The following is a 21,194-nucleotide window of genomic DNA, read 5'->3' on the forward strand; positions in this document are numbered from 1 at the left end:
CTATGTCTATATTCTCTATCTACAACTGATCACCTGTTGTTGAAATATAATTTGTACATGAATGACGTTGCTACTTAGATGAAGTATCATATCATGCAAAATATTATCATTTGAATATCATGTACATATTTTTTGCAGCTAGCTAACTACAAAACTTTAACAATACTGTGCTTCTATTTAATGCACTTTATAGATGTTGAGTCTGACCACATGTTTCCGCACAAGACAAACATAACGATACCCCCAGGCACGTGTGGTCCCCTAAAATGGCACTTTTGACATTTGCATGCTCGAGATATTCTTGGAGTAGGTATTTACAAAAAGTTTTGGCAGCTTTAATTCACTTGTCATCACTGACGTCACTGTACGTACAGTAGGTATACACAATACATACAGGGAACAGAATAACGTTTTTAAGGTGGTGCAATTCATGAACTTGCATTAAATTATAGCCACCAAGTCAAAAAATTACATGGAGTCAAATGAAAGGTTATGACTGTAGAAAAACAATGTTATTTTTTTTCAGTGACCAAACATATTCTAGCATAAAACTTTTTCAGGGGTTGTTTACTTTCAAGCTGATGGTCGTTGAAATGGAACAACCACTGTTGTAAGATCTCGTAAGTGCCATCTTAAGTTGACTCTACAGTAGCTAGCCGACTAAGCTGTAACTAAGGTCACTCAGGAAATGATAACAATGTTACTGTAACATGCGCCGTTACTTACGGTTAGTTTGCCGTCTGCTCGCCACACTTGTCTATGACGGCATGGCCGTGCAAACAAATAACATTTCATTATTAGTTTCACCAAAGTTTGCGATAGCGCTTATGTTATCATTTGCTGATATGACAAAAATTTTGAATAACATTTTATTAATTTCTAATCGTGATTACAGTCTTAATTTTATTGATTATTCTATGGTGTTGACGTTGATCATTTTACCGAACCTGCTTTAGTAGGTGTTTTCATGGATATTATGTCAACGTCATGCGCATGAGTCTGTCAGATAAGGCTTTTCGACACATCCAAGACAAGAAACAAGTTAAGCCGTTAGACCGCTTAAATCATACGAATAAAAATGAGCCAATCAGTGTTTGGTGACCTCACGAAAAATCTTGCTAGAAAGAGAATTAGAGAACATTAAATGCAGTTTATAATGCACGATAGTCACCAGGACGCCCCCGAAGTGTCACATGATCACGTCGACGTCACAGTTCTCAGTTAATGTTACGTGTGACGTGACACCGCAGAGCGCGGTGAATACATACAACTGCGCGTCGATTGTCACGTGGTGGGCGCCAGTGGGGCTACTCCGAAACACTGTTTACGTAGTTTCATGCTAACATCTCGCTTAGCCTGAGAGGGACGGCAACGTTCGAAACTTCGAATGACGTATTTTCGGAAATTCGGAGTAACCTTGCGGGTCGGAGGCGTGCGAGGTCACGTGGTGCCATAAAGTTAATGTACCTAACGAAATAGAGCAACAAAGGACTGAGCGAGCGAAACGTGACTAGCAGCAACACTGTGTGATAAAAAGAGATGCGTGACGCGATGTAATAAAAAAAACCTATAATGTAACCCACGCTGTAAATTTGAGCTCTGATATTTTTTTCTCTGAGATTTTATTTATCTAATATTTATCTCTGAGAGTTTATTTTATTGTGGATGTTTATGAGGAAAGAAACGTGGTGACTGGTGCAGTGACAATCTAAAATCGGTTTCGTTTGACAGCCCGTGATTATTGCTCTATTCCGAAGGAACATTAACTTAATGCGCGGTACTGACCTGTGACAGAGCGCTGCAACGCGTACAGCTCCTGCGCGTGCGGCGAGTGGAAGAAGGAGCGCTGCCGGAAGTAGGGCTGCGCGGTGGGCGCCAGGTCGGCCACGAGGCGCAGGAAGGACGGGCGCGCGTGCGGCCGGTGCGCCCAGCACGCGGCATCAGCTCGTACAGCCGGTCGGGGCGTGCGAGGTCACGTGGTACTGACCTGTGACGGAGCGCTGCAACGCGTACAGCTCCTGCGCGTGCGGCGAGTGGAAGAAGGAGCGCTGCCGGAAGTAGGGCTGCGCGGTGGGCGCCAGGTCGGCCACGAGGCGCAGGAAGGACGGGCGCGCGTGCGGCCGGTGCGCCCAGCACGCGGCATCAGCTCGTACAGCCGGTCGGGGCGTGCGAGGTCACGTGGTACTGACCTGTGGCGGAGCGCTGCAGCGCGTACAGCTCCTGCGCGTGCGGCGAGTGGAAGAAGGAGCGCTGCCGGAAGTAGGGCTGCGCGGTGGGCGCCAGGTCGGCCACGAGGCGCAGGAAGGACGGGCGCGCGTGCGGCCGGTGCGCCCAGCACGCGCGTCAGCTCGTACAGGCGGTCGGGGCGTGCGAGGTCACGTGGTACTGACCTGTGACGGAGCGCTGCAACGCGTACAGCTCCTGCGCGTGCGGCGAGTGGAAGAAGGAGCGCTGCCTGAAGTAGGGCTGCGCGGTGGGCGCCAGGTCGGCCACGAGGCGCAGGAAGGACGGGCGCGCGTGCGGCCGGTGCGCCCAGCACGCGGCATCAGCTCGTACAGCCGGTCGGGGCGTGCGAGGTCACGTGGTACTGACCTGTGACGGAGCGCTGCAACGCGTACAGCTCCTGCGCGTGCGGCGAGTGGAAGAAGGAGCGCTGCCGGAAGTAGGGCTGCGCGGTGGGCGCCAGGTCGGCCACGAGGCGCAGGAAGGACGGGCGCGCGTGCGGCCGGTGCGCCCAGCACGCGGCATCAGCTCGTACAGCCGGTCGGGGCGTGCGAGGTCACGTGGTACTGACCTGTGGCGGAGCGCTGTAACGCGTACAGCTCCTGCGCGTGCGGCGAGTGGAAGAAGGAGCGCTGCCGGAAGTAGGGCTGCGCGGTGGGCGCCAGGTCGGCCACGAGGCGCAGGAAGGACGGGCGCGCGTGCGGCCGGTGCGCCCAGCACGCACGCATCAGCTCGTACAGGCGGTCGGGGCAGTGCTCGGGCCGCTCCATCACGCCGCCCGACACCACGTAGCGGACCACTTGCTCGTTTGATAAGCCCTGGGGATGAATAAACAGCGTCAGTTAGCTGCCGTCGTAGCTTCAACCACACCAACGCGTGCAGATCGCCATCGCCGGCGCGATGACGACGCGATCATAGGCCAATGACAGGTCGCGCGGACTGTCATGGGTCGCGCGATCTGTCATTGGCCTTTGATCGCGTTGTTGTGGTTGAAGCTTAATGCGATAACCCAGTCAAGTTCTAGAGAGAAGTCAGGAGTGTCACGTGACTACTTCCTGACTGGAAATGTATGATCATAATACGGAAACTAAGGTTACACAATTCACAATAAGCCTCCTGATTCTAGTTGGCTGTTAGATAGTGGGTTGCATAGGGACTAGCATTATCTGTGAAGGGATATACAATACATAAATGTCGAATGTCAAAAGAATCATCGAGTATCTAAAGCAATTTATTTACCTGATAGGGCTGCATGGCTAATGTAGCCATCTCCCATAAAACGACGCCGTAACTCCACACGTCGCTACTACTTGAAAAAACCTGAAAGCAAATTATTCACATTAATTAAATATTCAACTCATTCCAAGTACCTGCCTAAATGAAAAAAAAAATGCTTTAAAGATACCTACCCCGTCTTTTAAGCTCTCGGGGCTCATCCATCGCACCGGCAGTAGGCCCTTGGTGCCTTTCCTATAGTAATCAGTCTCATAAATGTCTCTGGTCATGCCGAAGTCGCCCACTTTGACGGTGAGGTCCCCGGCCACCATACAGTTGCGCGCCGCGAGGTCGCGGTGCACGAATTTTTTCGCCGACAGGTATGACATACCATCAGCTATTTCTATAGCCATCTGAAAATAAATAAACGTTGTTAATGAAACGTCGTTGAATATTCTGAGGTTTAGATGATTGAAATAACATTATTATTCTTTTTGCACAAATGAAAATGGCAATAGCAATCTTTAGAACCAATTACAATCTCCACAGCATAATAAGATTAGGTGTCATCATGAATTTAGCCTAAAGAAGTTCACTACTGAATGAACGAAAGCCACAAAGCACGATCTTTTGCTTTTTTCATCCAATCACTGCCCTATTTTCTTGCAATGTATTCTGCGCCGTCGACGAGTTCTAGCTGCTGCCAGCTATACATGTTCTAAATAATTCATACATCGAGCAAAAGTGCGAGCGTAGGTAGGTCTTGAGGTCGCCGCACTCCATGACGACGAGCGTGGGCTGGCCCCGCGAGACCACGCCCAGAAGGCGACCACATGTGACGTGGTGAATGACGTGTCAAGAGGCCGCACACTAACCTGCAGTATATTCTGCAGCGTCGGCGGGTTCCCGCCGCCCTTCTTGGGCAGCGAGCTCTCGGAGTCGGGGCGGTGTGAACGCAGGTAGGTCTTGAGGTCGCCGCACTCCATCAGCTCCATGACGACCAGCGTGGGCTGCCCCCGCGAGACCACGCCCAGCAGACGCACCACGTGGAACGTGTCGAACGCCTTCATGACTGAAGCCTCGTTCAAGAACTCGATGCGCTCCCTGTGCAGTGAAAAATACTAAATGTGATGACGTCGTAAAAAACAAACATCGTGTGTCTTTTGTTTCATTTTGAAGTTATGGACGCTCCGCTCCATTTATGCGATATAAAAACACTGAATGTACGAACGACGCAACGCGCCGTAAGACTGACGTGTATTTTTTAATCGTTTTCTGTACGAATACGAATTTGGCGACTGTACACTGGGTTTCAAACTATAGCAAATTGGCAAAGCTTCATTAAAAAATAGTTGCTATACTACTAAAGGTTACCTGTCAGTGGCATGTTCATTGACAGTTTTCACAGCGCACCGAGTTTCTGGCTTGCCTTTTTCAATGCTCTTCGCTATTCCTTCATATACCTGTCAATATAAACACAAGTGAATAAATAACCCTACACTCTTGCTATGTATAAGTGTAATAATACCAGGTCTGGCCAGAATAGAGATCAAAATCAATAATAGAGAACCAAACTAATTCGCGTCTACAATAACAAATCAAACACAAACAGCTGCCTTTATCTGCATAAAAAAAATCACTTACCATGCCGAAAGATCCTTGTCCCAGCTCCCTCACGAACTGTATGTTAGCGCGCGGCACCTCCCACTCGTCAGGCACGTAGACAGACGACACGTACTCAGGATTGACACTTGCGAACAGCTTGTTGGCTTCGGCTGGGGGTGCGAACAGCCCGCGCCGCGCGTACCAGATGCCGCCGCCCACTAGCAGCGACATCACCACGCAGCCGCCTACTAGGCCCCATACCCATTCGTAGCCTGAGTCCGCGGTGCGCTCCTAATGAGAGATTTCTCAATTTAAAAGTTGCGCTCATAATGCAAGGTTTTCTCAATTGAAAATCACGATTAGGGAATTTACTGGACACGTGACTTGATGAAAATTAGACAACCGCCATGATTGCACGGTAATAATATCATACAGTATTGTAACTTCATATAAACCGACAAAACGAGAACTTTCTTTCGAAATTCAAATCTCGGTATGCGCTCGGTATGCAAAAGTCGGGGGTGTCGCGAATGTGCCGAATGGACGTCGGTGGCCAAGTGTTAAAAATGACAAAACTGATTGAATTTGACTGACCGTCATTTACGGTCAAATTGGTCAAGAACTAGTCAAATTGTCATTTTCAGCCAGTTTGATTTGAAATGAGAATTATATTGTATTAAACCAGCTTTTGCCCACGACTTCGCCCGCCTGAAATAAAGTAACAGATCATAATGATTATTATTAAAGTTTCGAAATTATTTAAGTAGTTTTTACTAAATTAAATCTACGAATCACAAAACATCACACATTTTTAACCTATTCCATTCACAAAGTATTTTGTTTGTCTAACTAAATAAAAAATACAATAAAAAAACTAGATAGAAATTCTAAGTAGGCAGATGTAATTAAACTGGTTACTGTAGGTGGGCAGCCCTATCGCATGTTGTCATACTGTGACGTACCGCGCGACTGTTGACATTTATTTCAAAAATATGGCCGAGTTGGAGTACTGTATAGATATTATTACCGTGATGATTGTGATGATGAAAGTTGTAAGCTGTGAGTCATATTGTTTAGTTATTTTTTATGTATGTTATGTGGAAGCTTTCGATTCAGAGTAGGTACTGCAAAAGATTCTACATAAAGTGCAAGTTGACAGCTCAGTGGGCTTAGGTACTCTTCAAGGTACGGTTTCCATCAAAGCGGGAAGATTTTAAGGGATTCGGCACACCAGGCATATGATTTTACAAAACGAGGATGTCAACCGTATTTCTTAAGCAGTATTTAAAGCTGATACCAGGCCTGTTCATCTCCGCGAGTTTACATCGAAAACAAAACACGCACGATGGCCCACCTACAGGATACTATTCGACAAGGCCTCACATACGAGCGAACATTGACTCACGCACGCGTATTCTTGTGTATGATGGAAGAAAATGGTGTACTAAATACTGTGCAGTATTTAACTGCCTAAATACTCCGCGAGTTTACATCGAAAACAAAACACGCACGATGGCCCACCTACAGGATACTATTCCACAAGGCCTCACATACGAGCGAACATTGACTCACGCACGCGTATTCTTGTGTATGATGGAAGAAAATGGTGTACTAAATACTGTGCAGTATTTAACTGCCTAAATAATAATAAAAACATAGAATGTACTTTTTTTAGTTACCTCAAGACACTGAGAGGCAAATAAGTAGTTAATATTATTCATTATAATTCATGCTAAATCATGTATTTCCTCCGCCATTTTCCGCAGTTTGGCACCTCACGTCACATCTATACATATATAGATGACCCACGCTGAACTGTCCCGCCAAACTCAATGACAGGGGGGCGCTACCATCGTTCAACTATATGGTTTCCAACATGGCAAAAATCGGAACTAGCGATCCGGTATTGATGGTGGCGCCCCACTGTCAATGTCATGCATAGGACAGTTCAGTATTTTGGAACTATAGCTTCGGCGCAGTGCCGATTACTGACGTTTGTCAACAAAATGGTGCTTGACTTTTGAGACAGGCTAAATTACACCATATTGTTAATGATATTGAGCATTTTTTTTTTAAATACCTTCGCGAACTAAAACTTCTGTACGTAGTACTTATTATTATTCTGTGCTGATACTAAGAATGCTTTCACTGTGGCATTTTGTGTAATTATAATAAGAGCTATATTTCAACAAAGGTTTTTGTGATGTCGCTGTACGTTGACGATTGATGATATCGCACTAACCGGTATGTAAATGTAGATGTCGGATACATTTCCTGCGCCGCTGACGGTGATGGGTGTGACGCGGATGCTGTAGTTGCCGGCCAGCAGGTTGCGGATGAGGTAGCCGCGCCCGTTGCTCTCGTAGTCGTCCGCCATCAGGCACGTCTGCAGACCTACGTCTTGTGCCTATGGAAATAAGGTTCATTTTCGATTACATTCACAACGTAATATTAGTCCTGAGTTCTAATAACTATAAACGCGACGCCTAAACACACAAGCTGGAGTTGATTATTGAATGCAGTTTTACTTGAGCGTAGTTTCATATTATAGAAACTGTCTCTTATAACTTAAGATAGGTACTAAAATTAACAATAGTTATAATATCATATTTTCCAATTTCTTATCACTTCATCCTCACCCGAAACGTTAAATAATAGGATCTCGCTCAACAGTGGCATCAACTGGCAAATACTAACGCCCGTATTCACAAACATTACTATGAGGTCTCACAATGCGCGTGGACGCACAGGGTCACACATGAACCAATCACAGAGCTCTATTCAACGCTGCGCGCTGTGCGTTCGACTTGCTACTTCACCTATGCAAATATCGTTTGTGAATACGAGTATAAGAATATTACACGCACTCATTAAAATATTACATCAGACTAAGAATGAAACGAACCTGATTGGTGTCCTCAATCCTTGTGTAGTGCACGTTGTAGGCGACGACAAATCCGTTGGGGTTCTGCGGCGGCTCCCAGGTCACGTTCACTTCGGGCAAGGTCTTGTTAGAGGGCAGCACCTCCGCTTGCAAGCGGGCCGCTACGTCTACGTTTGCTGTAGAACAAAATTATACATTGTCAACAATTAAGACAGACTTACAAACAGCCATCGATGATGTTTAAGGCCCGGTTTCCACCAAAGCGAGGAGAAGAGGTTTCCACCAAAGTGTTTGAATAATCAATCTTCGAACCAAATCTGAGCAGAGAGGTAAGATGGGAATAACGAAATCTGATTGGTTATTCAAACACATCTCTTTTTTTTTGGACGGACTATGCTGATAGCCGTGAGCAGCTTTTTCAGCTTCACCGGACAATAGGTGAGCGTAGATGGCTCTCAACCTCAATCAAACACATCTCACCTCTCTCCGGTTTGGTGGAAACCGGGCCTTATAGAGGCCTGTAACTGTTTATACATCTGATAAATTAGCATCAAAGGTTACTTACTGAGTTCAAGCGTACGGAAGGTGTTGAATGCGCGCTTAGAGCACCAGGTGTCGGCGTACTCTTCGTCGCTCTCATTCTCGTACTTGTGGCGGCAGGCCCACACGTTGACAGTGTACCAAGTGAAGTGACGCATGTCAGTCACGGTCAGAGACTTGGTGTTGTTTGACAACTCGTAGTACAACGACTGGACGTACCCTGTAAATCAAAACTATTTAAATACTCGAACAAGGTATACCATTTTCTTCCAAATGCATACGTAAAAACGCCAAACGGCACATTTATATGACCAAATCCTTTGCCCAAATTTCAAACCAAATTACTCATAGATATGGAGGGAATAAACTATTTATTATTTTGCTCTCAATGAACTTGGGATTGTTATTGTTAATTTAAATGTCATATTACATCTTTAACTATGTACGCTTGTAAAATATGTCAGGCTAGATAAGATATAAAGTATAATTTATAAACAATATTTAGTGCCTTTTCCTTCTACTTTTTAATTCTTGTTGATCACTGAATAAAGCCGATATTTAAAAAAAAATTCAATGAGATGCTTTCTAAATCCAATATCAAATAATAATATATCTACTTAATTTGAAAATTACCACATACATGCAAGATAAAATCAATCATTCAGGTGGGCGCAGTATGTATCGTGAACAACTATATCTACTTTATATCATGCAGATCAATTTTACTTTCTACTTTGAAGTCATGCTGATCGGTTTGCTCCGGTAAACTTAAAAAAACGATGCTAACGTGGAAATCGGTGTTTTGTGATGATAGTGCATGCAGCAACCGGATACCCGTGACAAAACAAAAATGTCTGTGGTAGTAACCTGTAGTATTGTCCTTTACGACGCAAACATTAGGCTGGACGCGACTGCATTTGGCTGAAACGAAAATGTTAAGATGGACGTGATGAGGTTCGTGAACGTTGGCAAGCATGACAGAGTGAAGAACAAGCATAGAGGAGGTATGCTTCAAGGTGGCGAATGAATGTTATGATGGGGGAATGCGTTAAGGTATATTCACATGTAAAGTAAAGGTAGGGGTAATTTAGGGTGTTTACTTTCGTTGTCCGTAGTGTTGGTGTAGTTTAGGCCGAGGACGGGGTCGTGGTTCTCCGTGAGGATGACCAGCATACTATTGAGCGTCATGTCGACGGATCTTCGCGCTCGACTGTTTCCAGAGCTCTCGTAGTTCTTATCATTCCTCGATGTTTTTATGTACACCTAAGACAATAAAAAAAATTGTAAACGTATGTGAAAATGGTAAAAGCATGATTGTTTTCTTTACTATCTCTATTAACCAGATTTCTCCGGCTGCCAGTAAATGCAAGTATAGCCGATAAGAAGTCAATAGACAAAACATTGTTATAGTTCCAAAATACTGGACTGTCCTGTCGATGACATTGACAGTGGGGCGCCACCGTCAATACCGGATCGCTGGTTCAGATTTTTGCCATGTTGGAAACCATATAGTTGAACGATGGTAGCGCCCCCCTGTCATTGAGTTTGGCGGGACAGTTCAGCGTGGGTCATCTATAATTGTTTATCAGCAGTGACATATCCGTCTCAAAAGTCCGCGGTTATAATAATGGATACGTATACGAATATTCAGGTGATCAGTAGTATATTACCGTATTTTGCAAGCCATTCTCAAAGTTGATGGTTTCGTCGCGCTCCTCCTCCGCTCGCGACGTGAACTTAGTTCCGGACTTCTCCTCCTTGCACGAGCAAGAGCCATTCTTCACCTCCCCCGTCGTCTTGGCTTCCTCCTTCTCAGGAATATTCTCGCCGCGACCGGCGATTATATTCGCCAATGCATTCGCTGTAGATAATATGACATATTTTTTACAGATAAGCATTATTAACGGTGAAGTCAGAAGACAACCTGATAAGTTTGTTATCACTGTTTATTGTTGTGTTCCTCAGAAATAATAAATAAGAAAAATATTATATTTTAACTCGGACTTTGTAGGTTTGTAATCTAATTCGTTTGAAATGAATTCGTAAACACGCTGCAATCTGTCAGCGTTCTTGTATATAGGTTTCAGATACGGATTTCATGTATTTTAAAAAACTTGCTGAACTTACGATTGCATGCAATCTGTTTTTTTATGAAATGTACGAGTATATAGGTTTTCAGCTCAGATACGGTGTTGATGTACTAAATAAACTTGTTGAACTTACGATTGCCGCAGTAATTATTGCGCCAGGCAAGGATCTTGGGCCGGTTGTAGCTGTTGGCCTGTATTTTGACATGATACAACATGATGGTCCCGTTGGGCATGGTGGGAGGCGACCACTTGATCTTCACGGAGTGCGGGCCCGTTGACTCTACGGTCAGGCCCGCTGGAGGGCTGGGGCCTGGATAGAATAAGCCAGGAAATTGTATCTTATCTCATAACACATAATTACCATTTTTGCTGAATTTTTAAAGTTGTTCTTGAACTTTTCACTCGAAATAACATTGGAATTTATGATACGGGATTCGGTGCAGTGGATAAGAATTCGTTTATTGCACTAAAGTTTGCAGTTTCGATATGACAATACAAATATTTGATGCATGATATCTGTTTGTATAATGTCTGTAATTGTATTTGTTTTGTTGTAGTCTGGGTTTACACAAGACATACTTACACAAAAAATGTATTACGATTATATTATTTGTTGTAATACAAGTTATTTAGTCTCAGATAGCGTTGAGTAAAAAGTCCAAAGATATTCATGAGATATTCATGCTTAGTAAATAAACAAAGAGGATAAATCTGCTTAGAATAAATACGAGTATTATCAAAGCAATTGAAATATCTCTTATTCTTTATCAGTAACTAGCGATCTGCCCCTGCTTTGCACGGGTACAAATTTAACATACAAAACCTTCCTCTTGAATCATTCTATTTAAAAAAAAGTTTTAAAGATCAAAGCATACATAGGCACAGACAGCGGATAGCGACATTGTTTTATAATATATAGTGATTTATGAAAAAATGAACAACTCACGTCCAGGCAGCGTCTGCAAATAAATGATCGGGCTCTGCGCTCCCTTCTTGTCCTGCTGCGTGGTATACGTCTTGACGTAGGCCGCGTACCGCGTGAACGGCGTCAGCGAGCGGATGATTTTGAACTGCGGCTGCGACTGCTTGCAGATGTCGCCGAGCAGCTGGCTGGAGTCGTCGTTAGTGCCGTTGCTGTGGCCGCGCGCCTCGTCGATGGTGAAGTCGAGGACGTTCCAGCTAGATTTATTTATTGACGAGCTTATTAGTTTCACCATAGACCCTCGCTCGGTATGTACACCAAAACTGACAGTTACAAGAATACGAAACTTGGAACGACACCATTTATAACATAAATGAAACCTAACTCAATCTAAATTTCAGACGTTCTTATCGATGTTGTGATCTGTTCTAGACAATCAGGGGAGAAAACGGAGTCAGAGAGAGAGGAGAGACATTTCATCATATTATTCATGTCAATTGAATTAACCAAGATACTGTCACATAATATACAATAGCACCTTTTAGATGATATAAAGTAGGAAAGGAAGATGTGTACGGATATTTGAGGAGATAAGAGGAAATGACCTAGCTGAATTTTAATGCTCAAGATAAACCAGCCCTGCTGCTTGCAGATATAATGCAATACGCGTCATTTTGCAATGCCACTCACATACAGCCTATCTTTACATTATTTCAAACTATAGGATACTCACAAGTCGGAACACGCGTCCCTGTGCTCATAGAGCGTGACGTCATTCTCCGCCGGGATGTAGTAGATGGAGTAACCCAGCAGTTTGCGGATGTCGGCCACGCAATACGTGTCCCACTGCAGCACCACCCAGTTGCGGCCTATCTTGCTCACCTTCAGCTGGAGGCTTTTGGGAGAACCTGTATAAGATAACCATAAAGCTGTAAGATCTATATTTTTATGGAAGTAAGTTCGAAGATATGGCGGTTAAAAGTTATGCATGACAGACCGTTTCGGACAACATCGGGGAGACAACGGCATTGCGACAGAAGCGCGACAGTATTGCGTTTGCATCGCGACAGAAGCGCATTTTAGAAATGCATACGCCCTCATCCACATAAACGCGCTTCTGTCGTGCGTAGTAAACGTGCTAGCTGTATAGCTAGCGACCGCATTGCGACTGTATCGATGCAAATGCGCAACAGAATCGCTACTGCATCGCTACAAAAAGTCGCCGTGGGCGACGGGCCTAAGTATACACCAGAGTATATCTAAGATCTAATCTGACACGTCATCAGTGAGAAATATGTAATAGTTAAAGAGTTGCAAAAATAAACTCACATGAAGCCTGGTCGCCGTTGTTATCTTCAGAGACTTCTATCTCGGTAAAATTCGATCGCGGGTTAGTCATGTTTTGAAGAGGCAGTATCTGATGGTAACATAACTTCGGGTTCAAATGTATGTACAGAGTTCCAGTTATATCCAGCGGTCCGTGCACTGACCAATCCCATAATATTTCCAGGTTAGGGTTGTTGAATATGTGTAAGGCTTGACCTCTGCAAACACAAAAGTTTTCGATCACAGTGCATGAAAATATAGATTAATATCGATATAATGTTTGTACTTAAAACATTTATACTTACTTGTTTTCTGTTGGTATAGCAGTGATTTTCTTGAGGTTTTTCAGGAACATCAATGAGATGAGCGTGTAAGATCTCGTCACTTTGAGGCACCCGTGGATCTCTCGAATCTCGCCCAACGATTCCAATGTGACCATGGTGTTACCTGCATTGAATGACAAAAACAATTGAAAAAATTCTGGTCCCAATATTAACGGGGAAGATCAGGAAAGAACGAATTTACATTCTCGCACATTTAATTAACGTTAATTAATTAGCCTGTTCACGAATACTTAATTTTATTTGCGATACACTACATAAAGTATGACAACATAGTAGGTATATTATAATGAGATAAACTTAGTAAAATATCCAATCATTACAAATAAATAATATTGCAGTTGTATGATTTATCTCGGTCTTGCGTCTACATAATATGACATATCAATACGTTAATAAATCTCTATGAATAATTAATAAGGCTGGGAGTAGAAGCGAGATTTTCACTGCAAACCTTATCTATGTTATTTAATATCATATCTGACCTACGCCAATGATTAGTATCTTTCACCGTACCATGTTATCTTAGTTATGCGTTACGTAATTACTTATATGCAATGTGCATTGTTTACACTTATCAGGCTAATAATCCATTCACAGTTGATCTCTGTATAATGAAATAGAAGAATCGTGCTGAACGACCGATAGTCAGTCAATTTATCAAGATTACTTGCCTCTGTAAATTAAACAGTTAGACATATTATTCAGAAACGAAATATGTAGTCGTGATTTCTTCATAGTAAGACCCGCGCGTCCCGCGCACGCACCGTCTTCACAGCTATAGCCTGACCAGGAACATAAAAACCCTCGCCATGTTGCGGAAAACTAATGGTACTAATTTCTTTTAATGGCAACAGTAACTGAAAACTTCATTGACATGTCACCTTGCATGTCAGTCTATTGTTGTCAAAGTGTAAACAAATTTTATTTTAAATATGTGCAATTGATTTTGTGAATTAAATTGCTAAAATATTTTTATAGTCGTGAAAGAAAAGTGGTTCACGGTGTGTTAATGTATTTGTCGAAGAGAAATACTATGGGTTCGGACAATATTTTCATTGAATAATGTTTCCGACAAAGGTTGTCAAATTGACTGATATGTTTATCGTATAGTACAGTCCACTATGAAAATTAGCTGTAGTCTGTTTCAACTACCCATTTTAAAGTTTTTTGTTATTTTCTAAGTTTTGAATTTTATGGAATTGGGAAAGAAGTACGGAGTTTGAAGCGTTCATGAGCAGACATTGCAGTTGAATATTCAAGTTCTGAATTTGATTATTGATGAATAATAAAATAAATCCTACTAGCTCGATTGATGGTTTCATTTAATTTATTTAAACCAGGTTACCTTTAATAATATTTTTCGTTCAATTATGAAAATATCAAATTAGCCCGTAATCCTGAATCCTGATACATAAATTTAGCCTATTAATTTAACACATGTACGACTGTACTCAGTGTTGCACTATCAAATGCAATTGAAGCGCCTCTATGCCAGGGTTTTTATGTTCCTGGTCAGGCTATAATTCCATGGAATGATTCTTTGCACGTGCCATAAGTGTATCGTAATGCTTGTCTGTTACTAATGTGGATGTACCTTTACTAAACTGTTCAGCCCAGTGGACGATTCTGAGTTATTATAAGAGAAGCAAAATCTAAACTTCTTACATCACATTTTCATGTTACCAGGTTAAAAAAGAAAAATGTAATAAAACCTAAGGGGGTGTATTTGTATCTATAATAGGTCATTGGGGGGATAAGGGATGCCAATAATACCGTCAACTCACCGCCTGTGGCCCGAACCGCTATCTCTAGGGTGCCCTTGATGTGCGTGCACCCTCGGAACTGCTCCGCCGCGGCGACAGAGTCGATCTTGGCCCCGGTGCACTCCCGCTTGCAGCGCTGGCCTGGACACGGCGTGCAGCGAGCGTTGCTGACGTCACCGTCCTGACAACAACACACGTGTGGTTACACTGATGTATTTTTATCATTCGGAACGCCCCGATCGTCAATTCGATTTTAAAAGTGTCAAGGTCAAATAAGACAAATAATTCTGTAGATATTGAAAGGGTGTTAAAGCTCCAAAAAAAAATGCATACGGGCTATGACCTATGCACTGCCTACGGACAGCTGCAGACCATTATTTAGAACACTCAAAATTCTTCCGCTGACTTGTATGTATATGTTATAGTCAAACCTCGAAGTTCCGGCACTCTTAGGTTTGACTAGTCAATCCTCAGGTCTGACTAGAAGTCTTAGTCAAAGCCCAAACATTTCGGCCTTTGACTAAATAATGTTAGTCAAACCTAGGAGTAACTAATTTGGTCAGGCAAAGGTCGAAACTCAATTTAATGAAATCGGGGTTTGACTAGTCAAACCTCAATTAAGACTTTAAACTAAACTATACTTAATTCTGATCTCGAACTTATTGCATAGGCGTTACGACGGTCGGTTTTCACGCGCACGCGCAGCTATCTCTTTAGCTTTAGGTGAAGGTACAAGTAACTAAACTTGTACAGTACTGAGGTTGGTTGTCAGTGTTTCTAGATTGATCTTGATTAATTACTAATTTTACCTTAAAGGATAAAGAGTTTAGACCCTATTATTATGACTTCGCTAAATGTTGTCTGTCACCAGCCTCGTATCTCATGAATCATTCACTTAAAAAATAAATAATTCAATAACGTACTTATATATTCAAGGCGGGCTCCCATACAGCAAACATGACTTGTTGCAGTTTTTTACTTGATATTAATTAAAACGTAAACAGGTGAACCCTTGAAATATTCACATAATTTGACTTGAATTTGTTTCGACGTTTGACTGAACCGTTTAGGCACTTCTAGGTTTGACTTAGTCAAAGGCCGAAATAAGAATTTACTTCGGGGTTTGCCTGAAGGCCTTGGTCAAACCTAGGATAGACCAGTCATTCCGCGAAGAGACTGCATATCGACCTTTGACTATGACATATATACTGAAGGCGTGTTTAATGGTCAAATCACACCCAGAATACTTTCAAAAAGTAACAGAGGTCTCTGTCCGACCGCAAAGAGCGCAGTACGTAAATCTCCTGTACCAACCACCATGTCGTTACGATATCTACAAAAGAAATGCATATAACATGTGCATTAAACTATTTAATAATCTTCCTGACTATATTAAGCTGCTTCATGGTAGGGAATTCAAAATAGGGTTGACAAATTGGTTACATACAAATTGTTTTTATTCACTTAAGGAATATTATGACTGGAGGAATTATTCTGACTAAGCAAATTAGGTAGATGTTATTTGAATTTTAATTAATAATAAATTGACTTGTGTAAAATATTTGCATGCTGGGTCATATCTGGCGAATGTGTCCTGCTCCATTTCATTATGTAACATCTAATGTACCACATTCTGCAAATGGGTCATTCCACAAAAATATGTCAACTCTTAGTCCGCGCCACATTTCACATGGAATATTTGTTAATATTTTATTCCAAAATTGTTAAATAACAGCTCGCAATGTGTTTTATTCATCACCCATTTATATTTTTAAAACTATTTTTAAAACATCTTAAATTCCTTTTAAATTACCCAAAACGTCATTCCCTAGGCATGTCCGTACTCCAAAAGTTTGTGTTTTAGAACCCATATTTATAGAAACATCAACTTGATCCTTTGTTTTAATTAACGAATAATCTATTTAAACGTATATTACACCAAATTCTATTAATATTTTGCGGTTTCAATAAACAATAATTTGATTTTCTTTAGTTGGAAAAGAGTCCACAGCTTTTAGCGTCATTCCCTCGCCACGCACTGATTTTATAATTTTGCGCTTTAATATGTATTTAGAGTTAATGACATTTAGTTGAGTTTAAAGTACGATACGAAGGTATCCTCATACCATACTGGCTTTGCGGCAGCCGTTTTTTGAATTAGTGCAAACGTGCCAGTTGTTGCGGAAACATGTGTTGATTCAGTCACTTCGTCAGTCCCTAGTTGAGTAGCTTTATTGATTACAATAGGAAATTGTATATAATTTAAATAGTATTTACGTGTGGTTTTTTGGCTATTTTCGGTACATCGTATTAAGAATCTTATAATATAAAGTTAATCTGCGTTTGTGTTAAGTTTTACTCCCAATCGTCAGTCCCTAGACCATCAGGCCCTAGCTTTAAACGGCGCTAGGGACTAAGTTACTAGTTAGGGAATGTCATTTTTTATATAGTGATAATAACAAAACAACTACATTAAGTATATTAACTTATCTATAAATGTTAAGGTCCTAAGTTTTATACTTTATTAAAAGTCATATAGGAGTACAGTAGTACACATTAAATAAGGCTCACCGATGTACCTGCGCAAAAGACGAATTTAAGTAGCGCGGGAAATGCTATTGACCAATCGGGATACTCCACGCACGGCGCGTCTTCTTCCTGTGCCGGTATTGGTCCGCGCCGCGTGTCATGTTTGCGCGCGCTGTGAGTGCTGTGACACATGTTAGTCAGCCGCCATACTCTAGAGTGCGTAGACGCGTTTCTGACAAAAGTACACTTAGTGGCAAAAAAAGTGTTTTATTTTTGTGAGCCTCCAATCTCCGTACATCTACACATTCACAATTCATTCATAGATTCAGCATTAACCTTCTCACATTCGGAAATTCAAATATTTATTTGCCATTTAGTAGAGTACAGTATATTAAAGATATGATAAATAAAATAAAGTGAATTATCGTAATTCGCTACAATTATATTATGTAGCATGCAAATTATAACATTTCTAAATTATGGATTAAATACATCCCACAAAAATAATCCTACTAATATTATAAATGCGAAAGTTTGGATGTCTGGATGTTTGTTACTCTTTCACGCAAAAACTACTGAACGGATTTTGATGAAACTTATTATTGTTTATAACCCAGAATAACATATAGGCTATAATTTATGACGATCTATGACAAACTAAATTTCACGCGGGTGAAACCGCGGGCAAAAGCAAGTAAATAAATAAATACATATTAGACGCGTACATTGCTCCGATCGATCCCAAAGTATGTAGCAAAAGCACTTGTGTTATGGAAATCGGGAACAACGACGGGTAGCACAAGTGTATTTGTTCTATTTTTTATTTTTGTGTCAAATAAAGTTTTTCTTATCTTATCTTATTTATTTAAATACTCTATTAAACTTTTTCAAAAAGATAAATATTTTATTCCCCGTACTTGGCCTGCAGTGTAATTATGAAATGGGCGGGGCTTGCGCAAGTGCGACGGGGAACATAATCGGAAAAATTTTGTCCTTGTCTGCGTGGCCGAAGATTCACGACGCGCCTTATTAAATGTGTACTACTGTAATGTAGTATGAAAAAATTGTAAATTATTATTTCTCCTTAAATAAAGCATAAAGTGACTGGCCCTTTTAGACATAACATAATTAATTAATAAACTATAATTTACACTAATAAAGTATTCAAAAGCATCTAAAAAAAGTTTAGGACAAAATGACGTCGAAAATATACAGATTTTTATGGAATGACCCAAATAAATAATTTGAATTTGAATTTGACGTAATAACGTACTACGTTACGATCGTTATGTTAAATTAGGTCGGTTATAGAAAAACAAATTGTGTACTTGAATAGAGTTTAACATACGAAGTTAATAAAAACTTTTAAACAATTGTATTAAACTATCTCACTCATCTACAATTCAGTCATAGCGACGATGCCCTGAGGTCAGATATAAATTACTTGCCAATCCAGCAATCAACATAATTTTTAGGTAATGAGCTACAAAAATAAAATCAATGTCAACTAAGTAAACGTCTTCTTGCCAATATATTCTGTCTTACATTGCTTACAAGAATACTAGTAAGTATTAAATAGAGGCATGGCATGTCGCATGGCCGCATAAGTCCATACATAAGGGAAGTTTTGTTTCGTGTAGTTGACATGCTAATGAATTGTTATATGACATACCAAAACGTGGCTAGCCTGTAGGTAAAGACAAGCTATGACGTCATTTTTTGGAAGTTACTTGATTGGGGCGAAAATTTGGTTTTCACCCCACCAACGCGTGCAGATCGCTATCGCTGACGCGATCAAGGGCAATGACAGGTCGCGCGACCCATGACAGTCCGCGCGACCTGTCATTGGCCTATGATCGCGCTGTGATCGCGCCGGCGATAGCGATCTGCACGCGTTGGTGTGGTTGAAGCATTATTCGGTTTCCAAGGGTAAAATTGTTTTCTTTTTTAGGAGTTGCCTTGAAATTTTGGTTAATGGTAGTCTACTCAATTCCATACCTCCATGTAGCCGCTAGGGCAGTTGTAGACGCAGGTCCTGTTGAGGATCTTGTACGCATTGATGACGGGCGCCGGCCGGTTCAGGTCGAGCGAGCCGGGAGTAGGCACCGGCATCTGGCGGCACTCTTGCTCTGTGACGCAACGACGCGCCAGCTGTCAACATTACACTCGCTATAGTTTGGTTTATTACGTTTACATTAACGGTTACGTCATTTACGATGAGTGGGTAAAATGTACAAAAACAGCTAACGTCATTGACTTTATGTAGGTAAAAATATGGCCGATGAAGATTACACGCTTATTTGAATGACTTGAACTGATGAGAAGAGTGCTAGTATGCCGAGCTGCAAGCGATGGAGCGCGGAAAAGACCACTAAGTAGGATCAAGCAACTATGGTCTTTATGGCGCGTACAGTTCACATGGATCATGTGAAATAAAATGGCATCTAGGTTTAGTGAAATAAATAATGTTTCTGGCCATATTCCTACGCAGCATTCGGACCTTTACTTGATTTGATTTATAACTAATATCTGCTCTGCACTGCATCGCAAATCCATTTACACGCACAGCCGCAGTTGAATTTGCCTTTAAGAATAACAATAATAAATAAGTATACTATATCATTGTACTTTGCTTTGCTATATTGTACATTTATATTGTACTTTTTTCTACCTCGATAGTAACCGTAGCAATTTAACTGGATTGGATCAGCGTTATCAAATAATATGAATTACCTACTTATAATAAAATTTATCGCCCAGTTTGCAGTTTTTAATTCATTTTTATGAGTTTTATTAGAAACATAGTAAGTAGTAGGTACTTTCTTACTAACAATATACAATTATTATTACTACTCTTTTGAAATATTTATGTAAACAATGTTACGTCACTTCATATACCATATGAAACGTCTTAACAACCTTCAAGATTAAGGCGATTAGAGTCCTCAATCCGCGCCAAATGGGCATTTTGTAAAGCCTACTCCTCTTTTACTGCTGGATAGAAATAGTTGAAAAAAATATATGTTATACAACAGTTCAAGGACTACATTTGTGACGTTTGAATTTTCGCTACGTCTCTTTGTTTTGGATTAAAAAAATAAATACGGGACATCGATTTTTTACTTAAATTCCCTACTCCTCCAAAACGGCTATGTTAATTTAAAAGATTTTTGCACGAATAGATTAGGAATTCTTTAATCTTTAAATGACACGTTGCGTTTTTCAATCGAACATTACTTTCATTCATAAATTTTACTTTTGATAAATTCCGAACGTTTTGCTGTTGAGGGGGCCTTCGCGGGGTGCGGGCGGCAGTCGGCCGCTGGCCTTCAGACGGGGAGGTTGTGTCACTCGCTGCAAACTGACATTAGCGATCAAAATGATTTTTTTCTTTGGCTGAGTTGCACCACCTGAAGTGACCTAACTTTGACCGTAGCTTTGGCGATAACCGGTGTTTTTTGTATGGAGTTAGACAGACTTTTGACGCTTGTCAAAGTTGAAGTAAGATGGTGCAACCCAGCTTTTGTTCGACAATAGATTTTATGTCAGAATTGTTCATAGAGTACGTGCAGTCAGATGATACAATTGAATTATGACGCGCTCAGACGCTATTTTCTACCTGAATAGAATCTATTAGTGTAAAAAAACTATAATTGACTCCAAAACAACTGCACTAGATAAATACAAGTAGAAAAATTATTACGTTATTTATTTACTAGGCCTTTGCAATCAGTATCCAAATTAGGTGCTAGT

At 41.3% G+C, this 21,194-nt stretch overlaps 1 protein-coding gene across 2 annotated transcripts in view; it reads right to left on the reverse strand.

The window, feature by feature from the left end:
- The window catches only part of LOC135072976 (insulin-like receptor), an 84,167-nt gene that overhangs the window by 5,307 nt on the left and 57,666 nt on the right, over nt 1-21,194 (reverse strand). For both annotated transcript variants that reach the window (XM_063966986.1, XM_063966981.1), the window contains 18 exons: nt 19,440-19,592; nt 14,934-15,093; nt 13,111-13,252; nt 12,809-13,023; nt 12,213-12,387; nt 11,504-11,736; nt 10,691-10,867; nt 10,138-10,328; nt 9,568-9,730; nt 8,493-8,687; nt 7,949-8,103; nt 7,286-7,450; nt 5,083-5,334; nt 4,813-4,901; nt 4,314-4,542; nt 3,633-3,851; nt 3,463-3,543; nt 2,795-3,041 (listed from right to left, as the gene is read on the reverse strand). In XM_063966986.1, the coding sequence (XP_063823056.1) occupies nt 2,795-3,041; nt 3,463-3,543; nt 3,633-3,851; nt 4,314-4,542; nt 4,813-4,901; nt 5,083-5,334; nt 7,286-7,450; nt 7,949-8,103; nt 8,493-8,687; nt 9,568-9,730; nt 10,138-10,328; nt 10,691-10,867; nt 11,504-11,736; nt 12,213-12,387; nt 12,809-13,023; nt 13,111-13,252; nt 14,934-15,093; nt 19,440-19,592 (3,241 nt within the window). The remainder of the gene's footprint in view (nt 1-2,794; nt 3,042-3,462; nt 3,544-3,632; nt 3,852-4,313; nt 4,543-4,812; nt 4,902-5,082; nt 5,335-7,285; nt 7,451-7,948; nt 8,104-8,492; nt 8,688-9,567; nt 9,731-10,137; nt 10,329-10,690; nt 10,868-11,503; nt 11,737-12,212; nt 12,388-12,808; nt 13,024-13,110; nt 13,253-14,933; nt 15,094-19,439; nt 19,593-21,194) is intronic.

Source organism: Ostrinia nubilalis, chromosome 1 (assembly GCF_963855985.1).
Source record: "Ostrinia nubilalis chromosome 1, ilOstNubi1.1, whole genome shotgun sequence".
NCBI lineage: Eukaryota > Metazoa > Arthropoda > Insecta > Lepidoptera > Crambidae > Ostrinia > Ostrinia nubilalis.